Here is a 24672-nt window from a genome sequence, read left to right on the forward strand (position 1 = left end):
CCTGCGGCACTGCATCAAGCTCCACGTGTCACACAGCAGCTGCCCGCTGGCTGTTCCCCGCGTGATGTGTGTGTGTTTCGGGGCTGCTCTCTCAGTTCACCCCAACCTCTCCTTCCCCCGCCGTGTCTCGAGTCTGTCGTCTACGTCTGCGTCTCTATTCCTGTCCTGAAAATAGGCTCATCAGTACCATTTTTCTAGACTCCATTTACATACACCTGTATACGATGTTTGTTTTTTCTTTCTGACTTACTTCACTCTGTATAAAAGCCTCTAGGTTCATCCACCTGAGTTTTACTGACTGAAATCCATTCCTTTTTATGGCTGAGTAATATTCCATTTTAAATATGTACCAGAACTTCCTCATCTAGGCATCTTCCATGTCCTGACGACTGTGAATAGTCCTGCAGTGAACATTTGGATGTATATGTGTTGTTGAGTTGTGGTTTTCTCAGGGGATATGCCCAGTGGTGCTGGGTTACATGGGAATTTGACTCCTAGCTGTTTAAGACCTCTCCATGCTGTTCTCCCTTTGACTGTGTCAGTTTACCATCCTACCAGCTGTGCAAGAGGGCTCCCTCTTTTCCAAGCCCTCGCCAGCATTTATTATTTGTGGATTTTTTGATGGTGGCCACCCTGAATGGTTCGAGATGATATCTCAATGTAGTTTTGATTTGCGTTTCTCTAATAATGAGCGATGTTGAGCTTTTTTTCATGTGCTTCTTGGCCACCTGTATATCTTCTTTGGAGAAACGGCTGTTTAGGTCTTCTGCCTGGTTTTTGATTGGGTTTGTTTTTCTGATACTGAGCTGCACAAGCTGCTTTTATATTTTGGAGATTTAATCATTTGTCAGTTGCTTCACTTACAATTATATTCTCCCATTCTGAGCGTTGTCTTTTTGTTTTGTTTATGGTTTCTTATGCTGTGCAGAAAGCTTTGTGTTTATTTAGGTCCCATTTGTTTATTTGGTTTTTATATTCACTATTTTACAAGTTTGGTCAAAATTTTTTATTTTACTTTAATTTTTAAATTAATATACTATTTTCTTTTTTTAAAAAAAAATCCTAACTGTGCAGTGTCCTACTTGTAGCATTTGAGATCTTTAGTTGTGACATTTGAAATCTTATAGTTGGAGCATGGAAACCCTTAGTTCCACCGTGTGGGATCCAGTTCCCCGGCCAGGGAGTGAACCTTGGGCCCCGGCCTTGGAGTGTGGAGTCTGAGTCCTGTCCACTGGACCACCAGAGACGTGCCTGTTTCTCTGTCTTTTAGAGTGTGACGTCTGGACCCCTTGGTCCCAGGTTTCCTTGGACTGAAGAATCTTAGTCTCAGGTTTACAACAGTAGGGAAGACAACAGAGTATCCGAGGAAATATGGCCTAAAGAAGTGTGACTGAAGAGAAGAGAGTTAACAAGGAAATAAAAACCTCCAAAGTTTTTTACACCTCGTGGAATCCAGGAGAAACCATTTTTCGGTGTCCCTGCCCATAGTGAATAGCGAGGTTTGGTGGTTAATTGTCTGCTGAAGCCAAGTGGCTTGTCAGTTTTTCTCAATGTTGGTTTCTTTTTATTCTTTTAATTCATTTATTTGTCTTTGGCTGTGCAGGGTCTTCATTGCTGCGCGTGGGCTTTCTCTACTTGAGGTGGGCGGGGCGACTCTGCTGAGGTGCTCAGGCCTCTCCCTGTGGCAGCTTTCTTGTGCTGGAGCTCAGGCGTTAGGCGCGAGGGCTCATTTGCTCTGGGGCATGGGTCGGACCCGTGTCCCCTGCCTTGGCAGAGGGATTCCTCCCCACGGTGCCAGCAGGGAGGTTTTCTCAGGGTGGTTTTACCTGGTTTGGACATCAGACCTGCTTTGTTTGCCTCCTGATCTGCCCTGTTGTTCCCACGGGGTAATTTGAAAAATTTCCTTTCGGTGTCTATGGCAGTAGATGGCTACCACTCAGTCCCATCTTTTACAGGGGAATGTTTTGCATTCAAAAGCCCTATTTCTTTCTGGAGAGTTGCATGGGCATGTAAAACAAGGTAGGCATATTTTGAGTCTGTATATGTATTTCTAATTTTTCCTTTCCCCAACGTAAGGCCTTAGTTAGGGCTGTTAGCTCAGCCTTCTGGGCTGAAGTGCTAGGTGGCAAAGGTTTTGCTGCTGCTGCTGCTTAAAAGAAAAAAAAACCCAACAGCAGTCAGTGAGCCTAAAGAGCATTTGGCATTTCCTCAGAGGACGTCCTCATCAGCTAGAAACACAGATCGGATTGACTCTTTCAACTCGTCATTGTCCTGAAACCGTGGGCTCAGCTTCCAAACGCTGTGGCCCCAGGCAGGGGTGGCCCCAGCCACTCGGCTCTGTGTAGTCTGTCATGTTTTAAAGTGTCTAAGCCCATGTTTTATCTCCAAGAATGGGGAAGGTGGAATGTGCAGATTGAAGTAGATAGAGCGTTGGGATAAAACACTGATTTCTGTTTGTTTTCTTTTAAAGCAGAACACACATTTTTCTACCTTATTTTCTAATTTTTATTTTATGATACTAGTGAAAATTGGAAGGTGTATAAATGTTACAAACCTCTAATTGCTGAAGAGCACTGAGGAAATGGGAGTGCACACTGAGAAGAATAAAGACAAAACAGTTTTCTTGAAAGCAGATAGGTGATTGAGTATTTAAACAAACCAGCATCATTTATAACCTTCAAAAAATTACCCGAGTCAGAGTGTACAGTGCACACTGCATGGAGGTGCAGCGCACGTGGGAACGTAGCCTCAGGTTACGCAGCTGTGACACGCTCCCGTCCACGCACAGGCCGGCGGGGGCTTGTGTCTGTGCGCTCACGCCAGTGTTGCTAGCGAGCATTTGCACCGGCAAGTTTTGAGGGTTAGCTCTGAGGATCAAGCAGTCAAGCCTGGTCCTTAGGAAGGTGGCCTCCAGTTAGCCAGTGGTGAGTCCCTTACTTCCGGTGACTGTCCAGAGGTACGCTTGTTAGCTTCTTCCACTAAAAAAGCAGTGCCAGGTACCACCCGGAGGCAGCCAGGCCATGAAATCTAGTTTAGGAAAATAGCCTGTAGGCTGAGGAACTTGTCCTAGCTTTTGTACTAGGACCCCCAGAGGGGCTCCCTGCTCTCACCTACACTTAAGATAAATGTGTTTTGTTTTGTTTTTTCAGTTGGTGAGCCCCAGAGCAGGAGCTCTGGTGAGGGCCTCTGTGGTATTGTTGAAATACCCTTGTTCCCCAATCCGAAGTAATGGCTCTGCATCTGGGCCTTTGGTGGCTTCATATGCAGGTCTGGCCATTAGTCCCAATTCTGGAATCCAGATTCTGCAAAATCCTGTCATGCCTAAGAAAGTACAAAGGTACTTTTTTTTTTTTTTGTCTTTGGGACGCTTAGGCCTAATATAGCTTGTTTTCTCTCTGGAGAGAACTGTCTCCTCCCAGCGTTTGTAATATATCCCAGATATTTAACTTGTTGCTTTGAGATTTGTGCTTTTCTCCCCCACCCTCCTTTTTTTTTTTTCTGGGAGATCCTGTAGCCATGGACCCCAAGACAATTAAGGACTTAGGTGATATTCTGATCTGAGGCCTCCATGGTAGGACTGTGTATTAGCGTGTCATCTGCATTCTGTGGAAAGGCCCCTTCTTTCTGTCTGTGACTGGCTGCGTTGGGTCTCCGCCGCTGGGTGTGGACTCGACTCTAGTTGCATGAGCGGGGCTGCCCTCCAGTTGCATTCCGATGGCTGCTCTACTTGGGGACCTTGGGCTTGGTTGCCACACAGCGTGCGGAATCTTCCCAGACCAAGGATGGAATCCATGTCCCCTGCGTTGGCAGGGGGATTCTCAACCACTGGACCACCAAGGAATTCCCAAACGGCCCCATCTCTTAAGTCTGTTTCCCTTAGTTCTTTTCCTAGGGTCTGAGCGGACAACACGGGCGGTCTGAAACTCCTGAGGCAGGACTGTCCAGGTGTATTGTTACATTTGGCCTGGGACGAACGCAGCTGTCCCTGAGGCCACGCGGGCACAGTAGCCACCTGGCGTGTCCGGGACTCTGGGCCTTCGCGCTGTTACGGGTTGGCCGCAGTGGGTGTGGAGAGACCCCTGCCTCGCTTACTGCCCTAAGGTCTTCAGCTGTTCGATATTCCCCATTTAGCTGAATAACTGGCAGAATAGGGACATTGCATGGAGACTGACAGGGCGCTAAGAGGCCTTAATTTAAGAATTTCTCTATGAAGGGCTGCAAACTTTTTTTTGCTTCCAACTTTATGGGTTATACTGTCTTTTGTTAGGATAAGTGACTCTGGCTTAAGGCTTATTTTTAAAGGTTGAGCATTTATAGCTGTCCCAGGGATTCCCAGTCCACAGGGTCGCAAAGACTTGGACTCGACTGAACAACTGAACTGACTGAGGGATTCCCTTGTCTCAAACTGCAGGGTTGGCTCCGTGTGGAATATGGCTGGCAACCAACCCTTGTTCTTCCAGCTAATTTGTTGTAAGAGTCAAGAAAGGGGGCCTCTCAGGGCCTGCTAACTGTAATAAGACTCCAAAAGAGCCCAGAAAACGGCGTGTGAGATGAAACGCTGTTCAAATAGACAAGTGAGAGGCCCAGCGAAGACGCGAGTGTGAGGCTTTCCCTTGACACCGTCACAGCACAGCTTTTGGAGGGAAGAGGCCCAGCCTGAGAAATCAGGACAGAGTGAGTGACTCTGGTATCAGTTAAAAGTTGATTTTCTTACCTGCCGTGCCAAGGGCCACCCGAGGCTCCTTGAGGGAGATAGACGTCTTGTTGAAGGAGGGCCACCAGCATCCCGGGCCACCTCAGATGTCCAGTGTGGTCGTCTCCGGAGTGGGAGCCGCCCTTCCCTTCCCCCTGCCCCCAGTCCCACTTCCAATGATCTGTTTGTCTGCAGACTGGGCACGGACCAGGGGGTTCTTTCTGGCACTTTGGAGCCCACTGGCTGGTTGACTTACATTTGAACCATCCCCCTTGCTGGTTTTATCTCCAGGTAGATGCTTAAACTTCCTTTCCCGCCTTGGGTTGTCCTGAGGTTGCCAGGCATGGCTGACAGCTGTGAGCCTCAGTTTAGCTTGAGCCCTGACTTGTTTTTACATCAGGTTCTCCATCCTCGGTTTGGTCTGGATTACTGAACACCCCAAGGGCCACCTCTAGGAGTTGTGGCACTGGGGTCTGTGGGCCGAATTGTAACTTCTGGAGTTTCCACCTAATGTTAGGGCTGACAGAATGTTCCAGCAGGGTCTGACCGTCAGGAGTGGGTGGATCAGTGTCAGTAGATTTTCTAAAAGCCTCCATCTGCCGTCCGTGAAAGAAAGCTGGATTTTTTTTTTTTTTCTTTCTTTTGGGTCACTTCTTTGACCTTTTCGTCGTTAACTGACCTGTGGACACACTTTCTCACCCTCCCAAGGCACACCACATCACGCGCTTCCTGGCTTCTGTTCCCTCCCAGTAACTGTAGCTCCTGCTGGGCCCCTGATTTGGAACTGCGTCTCCGCACATAGTTTAATGTTCGCAGGCTGGTCACCGTGTCGCTGGGCTGCTGCCCCAGTTCTGTTTTTCCTCGCAGATACAACAAGTAGAGAAGACTATTTCGACATCCTTCCAAGTAGAATCAAAGGCCAGTGTTAGGGCCTGAAACCCTTCGACAAACTTACTAGGGTCTTGAGAAAACTGGCTCAGTCTGCCTTGGGCTAACTACATCGATTAAAGAGAAGAGCACATGTCCTTTGATTGCCTCTTTGCCATCTGCCACTTGCCTCAGAGGGCACACTTTGCCCGATCTTGGATGGTAGGAAGTTCCACTGCGAGTTGCTGGGGTGTGGGATTGGTCAGAGGCATCTGGGGAAGTAGGTGCCTCGGGGGAAGCAGGTGGGTCTAGAGAAGCAGGGGAAGCTTGGTCTCCCCCTGAGAGTTGGGGGGTGTTAGGAGATGACCTGAAATGCCAGGTGTGCCTTTGAATGCCCAGAAACCGCTTAGAGTGAGTGGGGTTGTGGTAAAGGACCACGAAGACTTGGACGTACAGAGCCTCAGTCCATTTTCCTATCTTGTGACAGTAAAGATTTCCGGTTGCAAGATGATATTGTAATTTAGAGACGGATTTTCAGGACATTTTTCTCCATCTCCCAACCTATATAAAGGCCAAGCAGTGTTATAGTAAAAGTTTTTTTTTTTTTTTCCCTTTTAAGCCTATCTATTTTTAACACTTCTAATTTTTAAGGATACATTCCTGAGGTGTCTCTTCTGGTTTAGAACAGGATCCTCCCATGTTGAGTCATTTGCAACCAAGAGCACTTCTAGAAATGAAACCCAGCATCCCAGAGACATTTTCCCAGGAGGCTTTTGTCAGAGTGTGGTTGGAGTGCCGTCCTCACCTAGTGGGGTTTTGAGCATCTCCTACTCTGGCCACCTCCATCCCTTGCCCCAGGGGTTCCGATGGGGAACATTTGAACCAGTGCCAGTGCGTTGCTAGACTCTCCCTGAGGGGGGCATCTGTTGTCTATAAGCTTGTGGTCCTACAGCAGTTTTCTCTATGTTGGATGTTGGGGTGTATTCCTCAAGAGTGGGCATCTATAAATCCCAGAATGTGGACTGCTTGGAAGTGGACAGCTGAATAGTCTGTAATGAGGTACGGGCTGCTGAAGCCTGGAGGAAAGGGGAGATTAGAGATGGAGAAAGGAACTCCTGGAGGAACTGGAGCTGGGCATGGTGGAGAAGGCCCCGGGGTCAGGAACTGGAGCTGGGCACGGTGGAGAGGGCCCTGGGGTCAGGAACTGGAGCTGGGCACGATAGGGAAGGCCCCAGGGTTAGGAGCTGGAGCTGGGCATGGTGGAGAAGGCCCCGGGGTCAGGAACTGGAGCTGGGCATGGTGGAGGAGGCCCCTGGGTCAGGAACTGGAGCTGGGCACGGTGGAGGAGGCCCCGGGGTCAGGAGCTGGAGCTGGGCACGGTGAATGCCCCGGGGTCAGGAACAGGAACTGGAGCTGGGCATGGTGGAGAAGGCCCCGTGGTCAGGAGCTGGAGCTGTTCACAGTGGAGAAGGCCCTGGGGTAAGGAACTGGAGCTGGGCACGATAGGGAAGGCCCCAGGGTTAGGAGCTGGAGCTGGGCATGGTGGAGAAGGCCCCGGGGTCAGGAACTGGAGCTGGGCACGGTGGAGGAGGCCCCGGGGTCAGGAACTGGAGCTGGGCACGGTGGAGGAGGCCCCAGGGTCAGGAACTGGAGCTGGGCACGGTGGAGGAGGCCCCGGGGTCAGGAGCTGGAGCTGGGCACGGTGGAGAAGGCCCCGGGGTCAGGAGCTGGAGCTGGGCACGGTGAATGCCCCGGGGTCAGGAACAGGAACTGGAGCTGGGCATGGTGGAGAAGACCCTGTCGTCAGGAGCTGGAGCTGTTCACAGTGGAGAAGGCCCTGGGGTCAGGAGCTGGAGCTGGAGGTGGGAGTGCTCCCACAGGGGATTTGTTGGACAGAGTAAGGTGAGAGACTAGACGGCAGAAAAGCCTGAGACCCTTTCCCCCATATGTTTGGTGGCTGTGATAAAATTGGAGACAACCTGTACCTGACACAGGGAGCAGCGGGTTTGGACAGCATTTCCCATATAATTTAACGTACGAGTTAAATCAGGATCTGTTTGGGATACTCCAGGGGCCCTTTAAAACACCACAAGGTTAGCCGGAGGCCAGAAGAACTTTAATTAGAATTTGATGTTTGGGGGTACTCTTTCTACCCCCTTCTGATGCCTATGTCAGAAGCTTTCTCTATCTCCTTTATACTTTAATAAAACTTTATTACACACACACACACACAAACACAAAAGAATTTAATGTTTGGGAAGTCTGTCAAAAATGTAAAAAACCCAGTCAGATCAAATCATAGGTCACCGTGAAGCAATTATTCCTTAAGCGAAGGTGAAAAAAATAAATTTCAAAAGTAAACTAAGTGTAGATCACTTAAAGGCACAGGAACTCACAGTCTATTATCAGAAGCAGCGTCCCAGGAAAATGTCCTTCTCTCATGAAAGACCAAAGCTAGCCCTTCTATAGCCTGTCTTAGTAAAATCCACTTACCTACTAAGATTTAATTCCACTTTAGAAAATCCCAACCCCATACAAAATTCTTCCCAGTATTCTACTTCTGCAAACCTGTCCTTTTCTGTAGCAATACTTTGTCCCTTATTCTTCAGTTTAGAAATAATCAGCCTTAGCAGAAAAACCACCCTTTTTCCTTTAACAAAGTGTATGTCCATTTCTCATACCTCCTTTTTTAAAAATGTACATCTCACAGACTTTTACATTGGCATTCTATCAGTTGGTAGAGAACGTCTCAAAGCAGCACCGGACAAGCTTAAGTTTCTCTTGCACAAAGGTAGGCAAATTTAGGCTTATTTAGCAATTAATATTTCCAACATTTTATCTATCGTATTTGAAATGGCCTGGATATTCAGTGAATCCCTATATTTAACGTAAATTTAGTTTTGAGTACCAAGGTGTACAGAGACGTTTTGCTTTTTAAAATATTTATTTATGTCTTTGGCTGCGGCAGTTTCCTGGCAGCACAGGGGTCTTCACGGCAGGCGTGGGGCCCTTTGTTGTGGACTCGCTAGTTGTCCTCGGCTCAGTGGTTGCAGCCCAGGCTTAGTCTTGGCGTGGCGCGGCGAGTCTTCGCTCCTTCACCAGGAGTCGAACTCTGGTCCTGCGTGGACGGTTTCTTAACCCATAGTGCAGCATGGAGGTCCTGTAAAGAGACTGTTCAGATGGATGTTTCTAAAACACAGTCATTCCCCTAGAGTTAACCAACAAGGGTTCATCCCATTTACTTAAAAATTTAATCATATCAGATTATTACACCTGTTGGCAAATTTCATAACAAAAACACAGCGTGTACTTAACTGACCTTCAGTAACCTTAGGTGCAGTGCAAGTATTATATTTATTGTTGATGGCTCTAAAGACAGATCTGTATGAGGTAAACCCACAAGCTTAAGTCAGACTAACCAATTTCTATAGAACCAGAGATTTCCTAGTTTTCCGGCTTGAATTTAAAACTGCCTCCTTCCTCTGGGGCACTACAGACAAGCGGGCTGATCCTGACTTCAGGCAAAACAGTTACTTTGCAAAAGCAGAGGACAGCTGCAGGCTCAGAGCCCAGGCAGAATAGTGACATTGCGAAAGCTGAGGAGGTAAGTGCAATCCCCTCTAGGATTTTTGTCCTTTAAAATTCCTCCAAGTACCCCACTCCAGGACTCTTGCCTGGCAAATCCCATGGATGGAGGAGCCTGGTAGGCTGCAGTCCATGGGGTCGCTAAGAGTTGGAGACGACCGAGCGACTTCACTTTCACTTTTCACTTCCATGCATTGCAGAAGAAATGGCAACCCACTCCAGTGTTCTTGCCTGGAGAATCCCAGGGACGGGGGAGCCTGGTGGGCTGCCGTCTATGGGGTCGCACAGAGTCAGACACTACTGAAGCGACTTCAGCAGCAGCAGCAGCAGCAAGTAACCCAAAGCTGGAGTCTCAGGCAATGTGGGCTGCATTTGTATTTCAAAATTTAAATGCTCCACCCTGCCCAGTTTTGGCAGACCTGCAGGAGCAACCAGACAGACAAAAGTACTTAAAAGAAAGACCCCAGTGAAGGGGAGGTGTAGGGAGGAGGGACAGAAAAGACTGAAAACAAGAGAGCAAGACAGCAGGGTCCAGCCACTGTGATCTCTACAGTCACAGAGCTCTCTCGGAAGGAGAGGACAGAGATTTCAGGGGAGGGAAAGCATTGCCCCAACCAGGGTCCCGAGGCCCCCAGGAGCCAGGAAGGCAGACTTACCACATGCCCTGATGGTGAAAAATGAGGTTCAGGTAGGCACTGGTCAGCCACGCTAAAGTTGCACTCTGTAGTCTTGGATGTGCCCGGGTCCTCGCCCTGGAAGGGGACTGCCCCAGGTTGGGTGCCATCAGCTGGCCGGGTTCTTGGCCTTCCCCGACCAATAGAAACGGACAGACCCGAAACTCAGGAGACGCTTTACTGGAGTTCTTGCGCTGGCTACAGGAGGGAGCAGGCCCTGGAGCTGGTTCCTTATATGCTGTGAGGCTAGGGGTGTGTCCAGGGGTCGGGCTAGAGGTGGGGCTTAGGTGTTTTGCCCACCTCTTTGTGGTGTTGAGTGCAGCGGGGCATGCGCAGTACCCTGTTTTTGCTCCCGGCTCTTCAGAAGTGGCAGTTGGGGTTTGTATATTTTGTATCTTTTGGTCCAGAACGTGCCCCACCTGGGCATGCACACGGAGTTATTTTTAGTCCCAGATAGTTTCTTTGTATTTTGTTGCTCCCCAAGAGGTAGGTCCAGGTGCAGGCTTTGCAGGAGTGACGAGGAGAATGATTGTTGGGCCCTGGGGATGAAGAGGGCTGCCTGACAGGAGCCTGTGGAGCTGTGACTGAGCCTGGGGTCGGCCAGAGAAATAACTACCTTGACTCTCCCTGTCTTTCTCTTTTGACAACGCTCACTTCAGTTCAGTTCAGTCAATCAGTCGTGTCCGACTCTCTGCGACCCCATGAATCACAGCACGCCAGGCCTCCCTGTCCATCACCAACTCCCAGAGTTCACCCAAACTCATGTCCGTCGAGTCGGTGATGCCATCCAGCCATCTCATCCTCTGTCGTCCCCTTCTCCTCCTGCCCCCAATCCCTCCCAGCATCAGAGTCTTTTCCAATGAGTCAACTCTTCACATGAGGTGGCCAAAGTTTGGAGTTTCAACTTCAGTATCAGTCCTTCCAATGAACACCCAGGACTGATCTCCTTTAGGATGGACTGGTTGGATCTTCTTGCAGTCCAAGGGACTCTCAAGAGTCTTCTCCAACACCACGGTTCAAAAGCATCAATTCTTCGGTGCTCAGCTTTCTTCACAGTCCAACTCTCACATCCATACGTGACCACTGGAAAAACCATAGCCTTGACTAGATAGACCTTTGTTGGCAAAGTAATGTCTCTGCTTTTGAATATGCTATCTAGGTTGGTCTTAACTTTCCTTCCAAGGAGTAAGCATCTTTTAATTTCCTGGCTGTAGTTACCATCTGCAGTGATTTTGGAGCCCCAAAAAATAAAGTCTGACACTGTTTCCACTGTTTCCCCATCTATTTCCCATGAAGTGATGGGACCAGATGCCGTGATCTTCGTTTTCTGAATGTTGAGCTGGAAAAGGTCAGTTTTTATAACAATCTCAAAGAAAGGCAATCCCAAAGAATGCTCAAACTACTGTGCAATTGCACTCATCTCACACGCTAGTAAAGTCATGCTCAAAATTCTCCGAGCCAGGCTTCAGCAATACGTGAACCATGAACTTCCAGATGTTCAAGCTGGTTTTAGAAAAGGCAGAGGAACCAGAGATCAAATTGCCAACATCCTCTGGATCATGATAAAGCAAGAGAGTTCCAGAAAAACATCTATTTCTGCTTTATTGACTATGCCAAAGCCTTTGACTGTGTGGATCACAATAAAATGTGGAAAATTCTGAAAGAAATGGGACCACCTGACCTGCCTCTTTAGAAACCTATATGCAGGTCAGGAAGCAACAGTTAGAACTGGACATGGAACAACAGATTGGTTCCAAATAGGAAAAGGAGTACGTCAAAGCTGTATATTGTCACCCTGCTTATTTAACTTCTGTGCAGAGCACATCATGAGAAACGCTGGGCTGGAAGAAGCACAAGCTGGAATTAAGATTGCCAGGAGAAATATCAATAACCTCAGATATGCAGATGATACCACCCTTATGGCAGAAAGTGAAGAAGAACTAAAGAGCCTCTTGATGAAAGAGGAGAGTGAAAAGTTGGCTTAAAGCTCAACATTCAGAAAATGAAGATCATGACAGTGCTCGCTGTGGGCTAAATCCAACACGAAGCCATAGGGGAAGAAAGCCGACTTCCTAGCACGTATCTGTTAGCCACTCAGGATGGAGAGCAGGTAGAGAGGGATCCAGGTGTACAGTGGTGTCATAATTTATATAGTCAGTCTGGCATTTAAGCTGTTTCTGTTCCTTTGCTGTAAAAAAATGATACTGCAGTAAAGTTCACGGGTGTCTTTGCATTCAAGTGTGAAAATACCTAAAGGCAGAGGTGAAATCATTGAGTTAAGATCTGTGCTAGTTCCAACATGGCCCCCAAGGAAGTGGAACCAATGAATATACATAGGAAAGGTTTCCTCGCTTCTGTAAGTGTGAAAATGTTAGTTGCTCAGTCATGGCCGACTCTTTGCGACCTCATGGACTGTAGCCCACCAGGCTCCTCTGTTCATGAAATTCTCCAGGCAAGAATACTCGAGTGGGTCGCCATTCCTTTCTTCAAGGGATCTTTCCAACCCAGGAATCAAACCCCGGTCTCCTGCATTACAGGCAGATTCTTTACTGTCTGAGCCACCAGGGAAGCCCCCTTCACTTTTATCAATTAATTGCTTATAACGAGAAGGGAACGGCTACCCATTCCAGTATTCTTGCCTGGAGAATTCCACGGACCAGAGGAGCCTGGAGTGCTGTAATCCATGGGGTTGCAAGAGTCGGCCACGACTGAGTGATTAACACTTTCACCTTTTAAGCAATCTAAGAGATGAAACTGTTTAATTGTTGGGAAGACACTGGGGATCCTTCCTCGGATAGACCATGTGGGTTTCTGCCTCTTGGTGGCCTTTGCCTCTAGTACTGGGTTATAGATTTGTTACAGGTGTGCAGAATTCTGCGTAAGGGAATTAACCTTTTGTTTTGTGTTTTGTGCTTGGCAGATGTTGATTTTGCTTTTGGTAAGTTTTGCCTTGCAAAGGGTTGTATGTATTTATCTGTTTACCTATGGCTGCCCTGAGTCCTCATCGTGGCACGCTGCTCTTCATTGCTACAAGCCAGCTTCCTCTGGTTGCAGCAAGCAGGGCCTTCTCTCATTGCAGAACATGGGCTCTAGAGCGTGAAGGCTTCAGTGGTTGCAGCTCCCAGGCTAAATAACTGGGGCACGTGGGCTTAAATGCCCCGTGGCCTGTGGGTTCTTAGTTCCTCAACCAGGCATTGAACCCGTATCCCCTGCACTGGCAAGTGGACTCTCAACCCCCGCCACCAGTTGTTCCGTTGCTAAGTCGTGTCTGACTCTGTGAGCCTGTGAACTGCAGCACTCCAGGCTTCCCTGTCCTCCTCTATTTCCTGGAGTTTGCTCCTCTTCCTGTCCATTGAGTCAGTGATGCTGTCGCACTGTCTCACCCTCTGCCCTCCCCTTCTCCTCATGCCCTCAATCTTACCCAGCATCACGGTCTTTTCCACTAAGTCAGCTCTTTGTATCAGGTGGCCAAAGAATTGGAGCTTCAGCATCAGTCTCTCCGGTGAATATTCAGGGTTGATTTCTTTTAGGATTGACTGGTTTGATCTCCTTGCTGTCCAAGGGACTCTCAAGAGTCCCCTCCAGCACCACAATTCAAAACCATCAGTTTCTTGGCACTCAGCCTTCTTTATGGTCCAGCTCTCACATTTGTACAGGATTACTGGAAAAACCATAGTTTTGACTATATAAACTTTTGTTAGCGAAGTGAAACCTCTGCTTTTCAATACACTGTCTAGGTTTGTCATAGCTTTCCTCCCAAGGTGTCTTTTAATTTCATGGCAGCAGTCACCATCTGCAGTGGTTTTGGAGCCCGAAAATAAAACCTTTAATTGCTTCCACTTTTTCCCCCTTCTATTTGTCATGGAGTGATGTGACCAGATGCCACAATCTTAGTTTTTTGCATGTTGAGTTTTAAGCCAGCTTTTTAACTCTCTTTTCACCCTCATCAAGAGGCTCTTTAATTCTTCCTGGTTGTTGGTGTTTCTCCCCGCAGTCTTGATTCCAGCTTGTGATTCATCCAGCCTGGCATTTCGCATGATATGCTCTGTGTATAAGTTAAATAAGCAGGATGAGAATATACAGCCTCGTCATACTCCTTTCCCAATTTGAAACCAGTCAGTTGTTCAATATCCGATTCTAACTGCTGCTTCTTGATCCGCATACAGGTTTCTCAGACAGATAAGGAGGTCTGGTATTCCCATCTCTTTTAAGAGTTTCCCACAGTTTGTTGTGGTACACGCAGTTAAAGGCTGTAATGTAATCAGTGAAGTAGATGGTTTTCTGAAATTCCCTTCCTTTTCCTGTGATCCGACAGACGTTGGCAATTTAATCTTTGGTTCCTCTGCCTTTTCTCAACCCAGCTTATGCATCTGGAATTCTTTTCGAGTGCTGCTGAAGCCTTGCTTGAAGGATGTTGAGCCATTGCCTTGCTAGTGTGTGAAATGAGTGTGATTGTGTGGTGCTTGCATTGTCCTTCTTTGGGATTGGAATGAAAACTGACCTTTTCCCATCCTATGGCTACTTCTGAGTTTTTCAAATTTGCTGACATATTGAGTGCAGCACTTTAACAATGTCATCTTTCAGGGTTTGTAATAGCTCAGCCGGCTCCACTAGCTTTGTTTGTGGTAATGCTTCCTAAGGCCCACTTTACTTCGAATTCCAGGATGTCTGGTTCTAGGTGGGTGATCATACTATAGTGGTTATCTGGGTCATTAATACTTTTTTGTGTGTAGTTCTGTGTATTCTTGCTACCTCTTCTTAATCTCTTCTGCCTCTGTTACTCTTTACCATTTCTGTCCTCTACTGTGCCCATCCTTGCATGAAGTGTTCCCTTAATATCTCCAGTATTCTTGAAGAGATCTCTAGTCTTTCCCATTCTGTTGTTATTTTCTGTTCTTTGAAGGAGGCCTTCTTATCTCTCCTTGCTATTCTCTGGAGCTCTGCATTCAGTTGGGTGTATCTTTCCCTTTCTCCTCTCTTCTTTCCTCATCTCTTTGTAAAGCCTCCTTGACAACCACTTTGCTGTCTTGCATTTCTTTTTCTTTGGGGTGGTTTTGGTCCCTGCCTCCTGTACAGTGTTACAAACCTCCATCCGTAGTTCTTCAGGCGCTCTGTCCACCAGATCTGATTCCTTGAATCTATTCATCACCGTCACCGTATAATCATAGGGGATTTGATTTAGGTCATACCTGAATGGTCTAGTGGTTTCTCCTACTTTCTTCAGTTTAAGCCTGAATTTGGCAATGAGGAGTTCATGATCTGAGGCACAGTCAGCTCCTGGTCTTGTTTTTGCTAACTGTATAAGCTTCTTCATCTTTGGCTGCAAAGAATATAATCAGTCTGATTTCTGTGACCATTTGGTGAGGTCCACGTGTAGAGTCATTTCTTGTGTTATTGGAAAAGAATGTTTACTATGACCAGTGAGTTCTCTTGACAGAACTTTTGGTCTTTGCCCTGCTTCACTCTGTCCTCCAAGGCCAGACTTGCCTGTTACTCCAGGTATCTCTGGACTTCCTAGTTCTACATTCCAATCCCCTCTGATGAAAAGGGCATCTCTTTTTGCTGTTAGTTCTAGAAGGTCTTGTAGGTTTTTATAGAACAGGTCAACTTTGGCTTCTTTGGCATCAGTGGTTGGGGCATAGACTTGGATTGCTGTGATGTTGAATGGTTTGCCTTGAAACCAAACTGAGATCATTCTATCCTTTTTGAGATTGCACCCAAGTACTGCATTTCAGACTCTTGTTGACTGTGAGAGCTACTCCATTTCTTCTAAGGGATCCTTTCCCACAGTAGTAGATATAACGGTCATCTAAATTAAATTCACCCATTCCTGTCCGTGTTAGTTCACTGATTCCTAAGATGTCAATGTTCACCCTTAACACCTCCTATCTGACCACTTCCAAATTACCTCGATTCGGGGACCTAACTCTCCCGGTTCCTATGCAGTATTGTTCTTTACAGCATCAGAATTTACTTTCATCACCAGACACATCCACAACTGAGCATCGTTTCCACTTTGGCCAGAGGCTTCCTTCCTTCTGGAGCTATTAGTAACTGTCCTCCACTCTTCGCCAGTAGCATGATGGACACCTTCCGATCTGGGGGGCTCATTTTCTGGTGTTATTTGCCTTTTCACACTATTCATAGGCTTCTTGCGACAAGAACACTGGAGTGGTTTACCATTCCTTCCTCCGGTGGATCATGTTTTGTCAGAACTCTTCACTGTGACCCGACTGTCTTGGGTGGCCCTGAATGGCGTAGCTTGAGTTACACAAGCTCCTTCACCACAAAAAGGCTGTGATGGCAGACCACCAGGGAAATCCTGCAAAGGTTTTAATTAATCAAATTGGTCTGTGTTTTAAACTTTCTGAGTTCAGTGATTTATCCACTCCTAGATTGGAGAAGGTAATGGCACCCCACTCCAGTACTCTTGCCTGGAAAATCCCATGGACGGAGGAGCCTAGTAGGCTGCAGTCCATGGGGTCTCTAGGAGTCGGACACGACTGAGCGACTTCAGTTTCACTTTTCACTTTCATGCATTAGAGAAGGAAATGGCAACCCACTGCAGTGTTCTTGCCTGGAGAATCCCAGGGACGGGGGAGCCTGGTGGGCTGCCGTCTATGGGGTCGCACAGAGTTGAACACGACTAAAGTAGTTAGCAGCAGCAGCAGATTGTAAGAGTATTCCCCATGATTGTTCTTATGGTTCCTTTTATTTTTAAATATTGATGTAAAAACATAAGGACTTCCTTGATAGCTCAGTTGGTAAAGAATCCACCTGCAATGCAGGAGACCCTGGTTCAATTCCTGGGTCGGGCAGATCCGTTGGAGAAGGGAAAGGCTACCCCCTCCAGTATTCTGGCCTGGAGAATTTCATGGGCTGCATAGTCCATGGGTTCGCAAAGAGTCTAACACGACTGAGCAACTTTCATGACGATGATAAAAACATCAAGTGCTCACCTGGAGATGCACAGCTTCTCAGATGAGCACACTGTGTGACTGTCTCACCAAGCAAGACCAAGGACATTTCATTTTTGTATTTATACTTCTGCTTTGGTGAGTTTTAGGGTAATGTGCCATGTGAGGTAAGGATATAGATTTCTTTTCCTTAAATGACAAATCAGGGATCCCAGCATTCAGACAGCATGTTAATAGACTCCTGTGACCTGCTTTTCCTCACTCCACCTTTTTGGGGGGCTGAGTCCTCTCAGAATCTGATGAGAGTTCTGAATTTCTCTTTAGAAGAATACACAGGTGCATAAAGTTTAGGTTAGAAACTCTCATGGGTTTAATTTCTTGTGTTGCAGGAAATTCGTGTTTTTCAACATACCTCAGATCCAGTACAAGAACCCCTGGGTGCAGATCATGCTGTTTAAGAACATGACGCCGACCCCTTTCCTGCGGTTCTATCTGGGTGAGTGTCCCAGCTGTCTGGCGCGGGTTGGAAAAGAATTTCCAGACACAGAGCATTTCAGAAGGGAGTGAGTTTATTAAGAGCAAAGAGCAGAGATAATGAAGACACTGCAAACCCAGCGGGCCAGCACCTGGCAGACCAGGGGGAGCCCCCGCTTTCGGGGGTCAGCAGCCAGTTTCTATCATCTGAAGACAAAGTTCCTGCTGGAAGGGCGGCGCTAGGTGACTGGTTAGGGCCCTCAAGGGTGAGACTGGAGCCGGCATTTTCACCTAACTTAGGGTCAAGAAGCCTGCTTGCTGCTGACCCGGGGCGCTTTGGGGAACGGTTACAGTGGGGCTCAGTCAGTTCCGGACATGATCTTGGTTCTGGGCTCCACCTCTGTGGCCACGGGTTAGGGCTCCGCAGTGAGCACACGGCCCTCGGCTGTGGCCCAGGCCTGCCGTCCCCCGTGCTCCTCCTGTGCGGCCGTCACTGGGGCCTGAGAGGGGAGCTCTGTGAACCTGTTGGTCCTGTTGCCTTGGCTTCTGCACCTGGTGCCCAGCGGCCACCAAGATCTCTCTGCCCGCACCCCCCACCCCCGCCAGACTCACTCCCGTCGCCCCACGTCTCCTACAGGCTCACATCGTGCGGGCCAGTCTCTGCACATTGCCTTGCTGCACTGTGCTTTAATGCCTTTGCTCATGTCAGGCCCTCTGCTGGAAATCCCCTTTCTACTTTTCTTGGCTAAATTAAAAAATAAATCCTTTGAGAGTCAGCTTGGGTACCAGCTCCCCCAGGAAGCCTCCCTGCCCCTTAGATGGGTCTCCCAGGGTGCGTCCCTCAGCACTGGCCACGTTCTCTTGAACTGCGTGTGTGTGTGTCCCCTTTCTGGATCATACACTTTCACGATGCGCTCCTGTCCTCTTGAGGCACAAATTGTGAAGATTCCCTTCATTTGGGCTCAGTCCCTGGAAGTCAGAGCCAACGTTTTAGCCTGGCTCTCTCCTCAGTCATTCTGATCAAGTATTGTTCCTAGTTCCGTATGTCTAGGGGAGGGCAAAATATCTGCCTTACACGGTTACGAGAGTCAAATGCAGTGTAGATTGGGAAATGCATCAGGAAACAAATCGATGATGTTCTTCACTCATTCAACAAATATGTGTCAGGCTCCTGCTAGGACCCATGGACTCTTCTGGGTGCTTGGGGTATCAGGGAGCCACAAGGTCAAAGATGCCTAGTCGTGTAGAGATGACGTTCCAGTGGGAGGAGACAGAATGAACGGGGACTCAGTGACGTGGGTTGTTAGACGACGAGCGCGGTGGGAAAAAAGAAAAGCAGAGCAAGGTGGAGCCGAGGAGTGTGGCGGGGCTTTGCCAGTTCCATGTTTGTGCTGTTGTTTTTAAAAACTGACTTTATTGTGGGATAATTTACCCATAATGCGCAGGTCTTTTGTGCACAGAGGGATGAGCTCCGGTAGATCTGCGGGCCCGTGTCACCCTTCCCCAGTGAAGACAACATCTCTCCTACTCCAGGGAGTCCCCCAGGACTGCTTTCCCGTCAGCTCCCACTCCCAGCAGAGGCGATCACTGCGAGCGGTTCTTCCTTTCGTGTGTGTGCGTGGCCTGTGGGATTCGTTCCCCGACCAGGGGTCGAACCCTGGCCCTCAGCAGGGACAGCACTGCATCCTAAGCACCAACCGCCAGGGAATTCCGGCTGCCGGCAGTTCTTTCACCGTAGGCTAATTATTTGCTTGTTTATTTTTGGCCGCGCTGAGGCTTCACTGCTTTGCACTGGCTTTTCTCGAGTTGAGGTGAGCGGGGCTTCTCGTTGCGGGGCCCGGGCTCCAGGTGCGCGGGCTCGGCAGTTGTGGCGCCCGGGCTTGGTTGCTCTGAATAAGCTGTGGGCTCTTCCCAGACCAGGACTAAACTGTGTCCCCGGCACTGGCAGGCGGATTCTCCTCTGCACCGCCAGGGACGTCCAAGACTGCCTCATTTTGTTTGTTTCAGGACTTCGTCTCGAGTCTCACAGTATATATTCTTCTGTGTCTGGTTTTCGCTCGTGGTGTTGAGAGTCACTCACGTTGTGCGTATCCGTAGCTCACTCATTTTTACTGCTGAGCAGTGTGATGAACATTTGGGTTTTTGACAGGTGTCCAGACAGAGTTACAGGTGTGAGATTTATGGAGGGCAGGGCGGCAGGGCTGACATCCCCGGAAGGAGGCCTGGACAGGAGTTGCCCCAGACGGAGGTGCGGCGCTGGGAACCGGGGGGCCGGCCCGCAGGCGGCTCTGCAGGAGCAGCAGGTCCTGGACAGAGGCTGGGGGCGACAGGCTTGGTGGTGCTGCCGGGCTGGGGGTGTCCTCGCTCGGGGGGGCTGTGGGCCTAGGTGCTCAGTGCTCCTGGGCACAGGCTCGGGCTGGGCTTGTCCGCAGAGTAGACACACAGCGTCCTTAGAAGCCACCAGACAGGCTTCCAAGGTGACCCTGCCGTTCAGCCTGCAGCACGCAGGGTGAGGGTCCTGCTGGCCCCCCGGCCTCAGCCCAGCCGCTCCCGTTACTCGTCTGCATTTCCTGTCACCCTGAGCTTGGGGCCTTAAAGCCACACAGAGTCCTTACCTGAGAGTTTTGTAGGTCTCAAGTCCAGCAGGGCGTAAACTCAGGCTGTCAGCAGAGCCTCCGCTCCTGGAGGCCCTGGGCTGAAGCGTTCCCCGGCCGCAGCCAGCTTGTTGAGGCCACGCCGCCCTTGGCTCCAGGCTTGGCTCTGGGCCTGGCTCCAGGCCTCCCTCCGTCCTCGGGCACCGCCTTGGCGGCCGGCTGCCTCCCTGTCCTGCGTGCCTCTGACCACCGCCTGGGAAGCTCTCCAGCTCTAAGGACCGTGGAAAGTGGAGGTGCCAGGTTGCCCGGGAGACTCTCCCCATTTCTGGGTCCTTGAGTTTGATTGCATCTGCAGAGGCGCCTTGGCCACATCAGGCGTCATTCACAGGTTCTGGCGGACGAAGAGGGGCCGTCTGTGGGAGCCCCTCCTCCTGCCACGCGAGTGTTTCCAGTGTTAGCCATTCCAGCGGGGGAGTGTCTCCTTGGCATCTTGGTTTGCATTTCCCTGTGAGTGTCTTTCCATGCGTGTATTGGCCATTCATTTCTTTCTTTTCTGAAGAGTCTACTTGGATCTTTTCTTGTTGAGGTGCTCGTATATTCTGCATTCAGTTCCTTTGTCAGATAGATGTATTGTGACTATTTCCTGTCTGTGGCAGGCTTTTCATTTTCTTAATGGTGTCTTTTGAAGAGCAGAAGCTTTCATTTTGATGAATTTCAGCTTCTCAGCTGTTCTCTTTTGTCTAGTACTTTCTGTACTAGACATTCAGTCTGTGATCTAGTTATTTGTGTGTTAAGTGAGAGAAGGATTGAGGTTTGTTTTTGGTTTTTTTGGATTTGGGATATTCAGCTGTTGTAGCACCATTTGTTGAAAGATAGTCACTTCTCTTATGAAATTTCTTGGACGTCTCTGTCAAAAAAAAAAAAATTGACTGTGGCTGGATAAACAAAATGCATATATTCATTCAGTGGGATATCATTTGGTCACGAAAAGGACAGAAGTACCGGCAGGGCTTCAGCATGGGTGAACCTTGTAAACACGCCAGCAGAAAGAAGGCAGACGTGGAAGCTGTGCGTGCGGCACACGAGCAGAGCCACAGGACAGGAAGTGCTTGTCTGGGGCTGGGGCGCTGTGGGGAGGAGGAAGGCCCAGCTTCACGGGTACGGGGGTCTGTTTGGGGTCACAGGAATGTGCTGGAGCCTCAGTAGCCGTGATGTTGCACAACATAGCGAGAGTGCCAACACCCGCCAGATCACACTTTAAGATGGCTACATGGGGGCTTTCCCTGACTGTCCAGCCGTTAGGGCTCCACGCTGTCCCTGCCAAAGGCGTGGGTTCAGTCGCTGTCTGGGGAACTAAGATCTTGCAAGGCACAAGGCCAAAACCAAATAAAACTGAAGTATAGTTGGTGTACAGTAGTATAAGTCACAGGTGTACAAAACAGTGAATCACAGTTGTACAGGTCACGTGCAGTTTGTGACACAGTGCTGCCTGTGTTCCCCACGGAGCGCATCTCTGTACGTTATTCTCGTCTAACGCTTTGTATCTCGCGCCCTGCCCCTTACCGCCCCTCTGTCCGTCCTGGTCCCTGCTGCTAAGCGCTGGTTTGTTCTCTGTATCTGTGAGTCTTCTTTTTTGTTATGCTTACTAGTCCGTTGTACTTTTTAGATGCCACAAATAAGTGATAACGCGCAGTATTTGTCTTTCTCTGACTTAGTTCACTTACATTGTTGTTCATTCGCTAAGTCGTGTCCATTTTTTTGTGACCCCATGGACTGCAGCATGCCAGACTTCCCTGTCCTTCACCGTCTCCCAGAGTTTGCTCAGAGTTATGTCTGTTGAGTCAGTGATGCCATCCAACCATCTCATCCTCTGTCGCCCCCTTCTCCTCCTGCCCTCAGTCTTTCCCAGCATCAGGGTCTTTTCCTGTGAGTCAGCTCTTCGCATCAGGTGGCCAAAGGATTGGAGCTTTAACTTCAGCATCAGTCCTTCCAGTGAATATTCAGGACTGATTTCCTTTAGGATTAACTGGTTTGATCTCCTTGCAGCCCAAGGGACTCTCAAGAGTCTTCTCCACCACTACAGTTTGAAATCATCCGTTCTTCGGTGCTCAGTCTTCTTTATGGTCCAACTCTCATGTCCATACATGACCACTGGAAAAACCATAGCTTCGACTAGATGGACCTTTTTTGGCAAAGTAATGTCTCTGCTTTTTAATATGCTGTCTAGGTGTGTCATAGCTTTCCTTCCAAGGAGTAAGCGTCTTTTAATTTCAGGGCTGCAGTCATCATCCACAGTGATTTTGGAACCCAAGAAAATAAAATTTGTCACTTTATATTTTTTCCCCATCTGTTTGCCATGAAGTGATGAGACTGGATGCCATGATCCTAGTTTTCTGAATGTTGTTTTTTTTTTTTTGACGTTTCATGCTTTTATTTCTTGATTTATTTGTGGCTGTCCTGGGTCTTCGTTGCTTCACGAGCTTTTCTCTAGTTGCAGCGTGTGGAGGCTACTTTCTGGTTGCGGCGTGTGGCTTCCGTATTGTGGAGCACAGAATGTAGGGTGCTCCCAGCTCCGGGGCTCCAGAATGCAGGCTCGGTGGTTGTGGCTCCCGGGCTTACTTGCTGTGCGGCATGGGGACTCTTCCCACACCAGGGAATGAGCCCGTGTCTCCTGCACATGCAGGTGGATTCTTTGCCATCGAGCCACCAGGGAAGCCCTAGGCACATTTCAAAGTGTGGAATTCACTCTGTGAACTGACTCCGTGGACTTGACTCCTAAACATACGTTCCAAGAGTTTTAGGCGAGAGGTGGTTCTCCACAGCACGCTGGCCACCACCAAATGCCTGCTCACGGGGAGCTGGCTCAGTGCACTGGGCGCCTCCCGTCACGGGTCCTGACACTGCTGCGGTGAGGTCTGTGGGCCGCCGTGGAAGGTGGCCCAGGCCCACTGTCAGATGGAGAGTGAGTTGTAGAAGTGTGGGCCGTTGTATTACTTGTTGCACATCAGCAGCACCTCAAGCTCCTTGACGTTGTGGACCAGGAACTTCCGGAAGCCGCTGGGCAGCATGTGCTTGGTTTTCTTGTTGCTCCCATAACCGATGTTGGGCATCAAGATCTGGCCCTTGAATCTTCTGCGCACCCTGTTGTCAATGCCTCTGGGCTTCCGTCAGTTCCGCTTGATTTTGACACATTGGTCTGACTGATGCTGGATGAACTTCTTGGTCCTCTTTTTGATGATCTTAGGCTTCACGAGGGGTCTGAGGGCGGCCATGATGCCGAGTCAGAGATGGCTGCCTGAATGTTGAGTTTTAAGCCAGCTTTTTCACTCTCCTCTTTCACCTTTATCAAGAGGCTCTTTAGTTCCTCTTTGCTTTCTGGCATTAGAGTGGTGTCATCTGCATATCTGACATTGTTATTTCTCCTGAATTAATTAATAAATCTTAATTCCAGCTTGTGATTCATCCAGCCCAGGATTTCACATGATATACCCTTCATATAAGTTAAATAAGAAAGGGTGACAATATACAGCCTAGACGTACTCCTTTCCCAATTCTGAACCGGTCCGTTCCATGTCCAGTTCTAACTGCTGCTGCTTATCCTGCATACAGCTTTCTCAGGAGGCAGGTAAAGTGGTCTGGTATTCCCATCTCTTTCAGAATTTTCCAGTTTGTGATCCACACAGTCAAAGGCTTTAGCCTAGTCAATGAAACAGAAGTAGATGATTTTTTTTTTTTTTAATTCTCTTGCTTTCTCTATGATCCAACCTATGTTGGCCATTTAGTCTCTGCTTCCTCTTCCTTTTCTAAATCTAGCTTGTACATCTTGGTTCACAGCTTGAAGTTCTTGGTTCACGTACTGTTGAACCCTAGCTTGAATGATTTTGAGCGTTACCTTGCTAGCGTGTGAAATGAGCGCGATTGTACGGTAGTCTGAACGTTCTTTAGCTTTGTCCTTTTTCGGTATTGGAATGAAAACTGATATTTTCCAGTCTTGTGGCCACTGTTGAGTTTCACAGATTTGCTGGCGTGTTAGATGCAGCACTTTAACCGCCTTGTTATTGTAAACAGCTCAGTTAGAATTCCTTCACCTCCACCAGCTTTGCTCGATGCCTCCTAAGGCCCGCGTGACTTCACAGTCCGGGACGTCTGACTCTAGGTGAGCGATCACACCGTCGTGGTTATCTGGGTCATTAAGACCTTGTTTGTACAGTTCTTCTGTGTATTCTTGCCACCTCTTCTTAATCTCTTCTGCTTCTGTTAGGTCCTTACAGTTTCTCTCCTTTATCGTGCCCATCTTTGCACGAAACGTTGCCTTGCTATCTTCAATTTTTTTTGAGATCTCTAGTCTTTTCCTTTCTGTTGTTTTTGTCTATTTCTTTGCATTTTCGGTTAAAAAGGCTTTCTTATCTCCCCTTGGTATTTTTTGGAACTCTGCATTCAGTTGTTGCCTTTCTCCTTTGGCTTCTCTCTTCAGCTGTTCATAAGGCCTCCTCAGACACCACTTCACCTTCCGCATTTCTTTTTCTCGGGGATGTGTTTGATCAGTACCCCCTTGTACAGTGTTACGAGCCTCCATCCATAGTTCTACCAGATCTCACCCCTTGAATCTATTCGTCACCTGCAGTCTGTGATCATTAGGGGATCATAAGGGCTTAGTTTATACCCAGATGGTCTAGTGGCTTTCCCTACTGTCTTCAATTTCAGTCTGAATTTGGCAATAAGGAGTTCATGATCTGAGCCACAGTCAGCTCCCGGTCTTGTTTTTGCTGACTGTATAGAGCTTTCCCATCTTTGGCTGCAGAGAATATAATCAGTCTGATTTCTGTATTTGACCATCTGGTCATGTCCATACATCACCAGATGTAGAG

The 24672-nt window shown here is 48.5% G+C and overlaps 1 protein-coding gene, 1 long non-coding RNA gene and 1 pseudogene across 3 annotated transcripts in view; 1 reads left to right on the forward strand and 2 right to left on the reverse strand.

Annotated features, from left to right (window-relative positions):
- MRPS25 (mitochondrial ribosomal protein S25) overlaps window positions 1-24672 on the forward strand; it is a 44982-nt gene that overhangs the window by 15929 nt on the left and 4381 nt on the right. Inside the window, 1 exon segment of one of the 2 annotated variants that reach the window (NM_001075979.2) lies at window positions 17126-17232. The exons of the other annotated variant lie outside the window; for it this stretch is intronic. Within the exon segment in view, the coding sequence (NP_001069447.1) occupies window positions 17126-17232 (107 nt within the window). 2 annotated transcript variants of the gene reach the window in all.
- LOC101906319 (uncharacterized) lies at window positions 8486-11686 on the reverse strand. Its single transcript, XR_239475.5, has 2 exons — window positions 9802-11686; window positions 8486-8720 (listed from the first exon to the last, which is right to left on the reverse strand). It is a non-coding gene; the product is annotated as an uncharacterized lncRNA (long non-coding RNA).
- LOC132343529 (large ribosomal subunit protein eL32-like) lies at window positions 17288-23116 on the reverse strand (annotated as a pseudogene).

This window comes from Bos taurus, chromosome 22 (assembly GCF_002263795.3).
Source record: "Bos taurus isolate L1 Dominette 01449 registration number 42190680 breed Hereford chromosome 22, ARS-UCD2.0, whole genome shotgun sequence".
Classification (NCBI taxonomy): Eukaryota; Metazoa; Chordata; class Mammalia; order Artiodactyla; family Bovidae; genus Bos; species Bos taurus.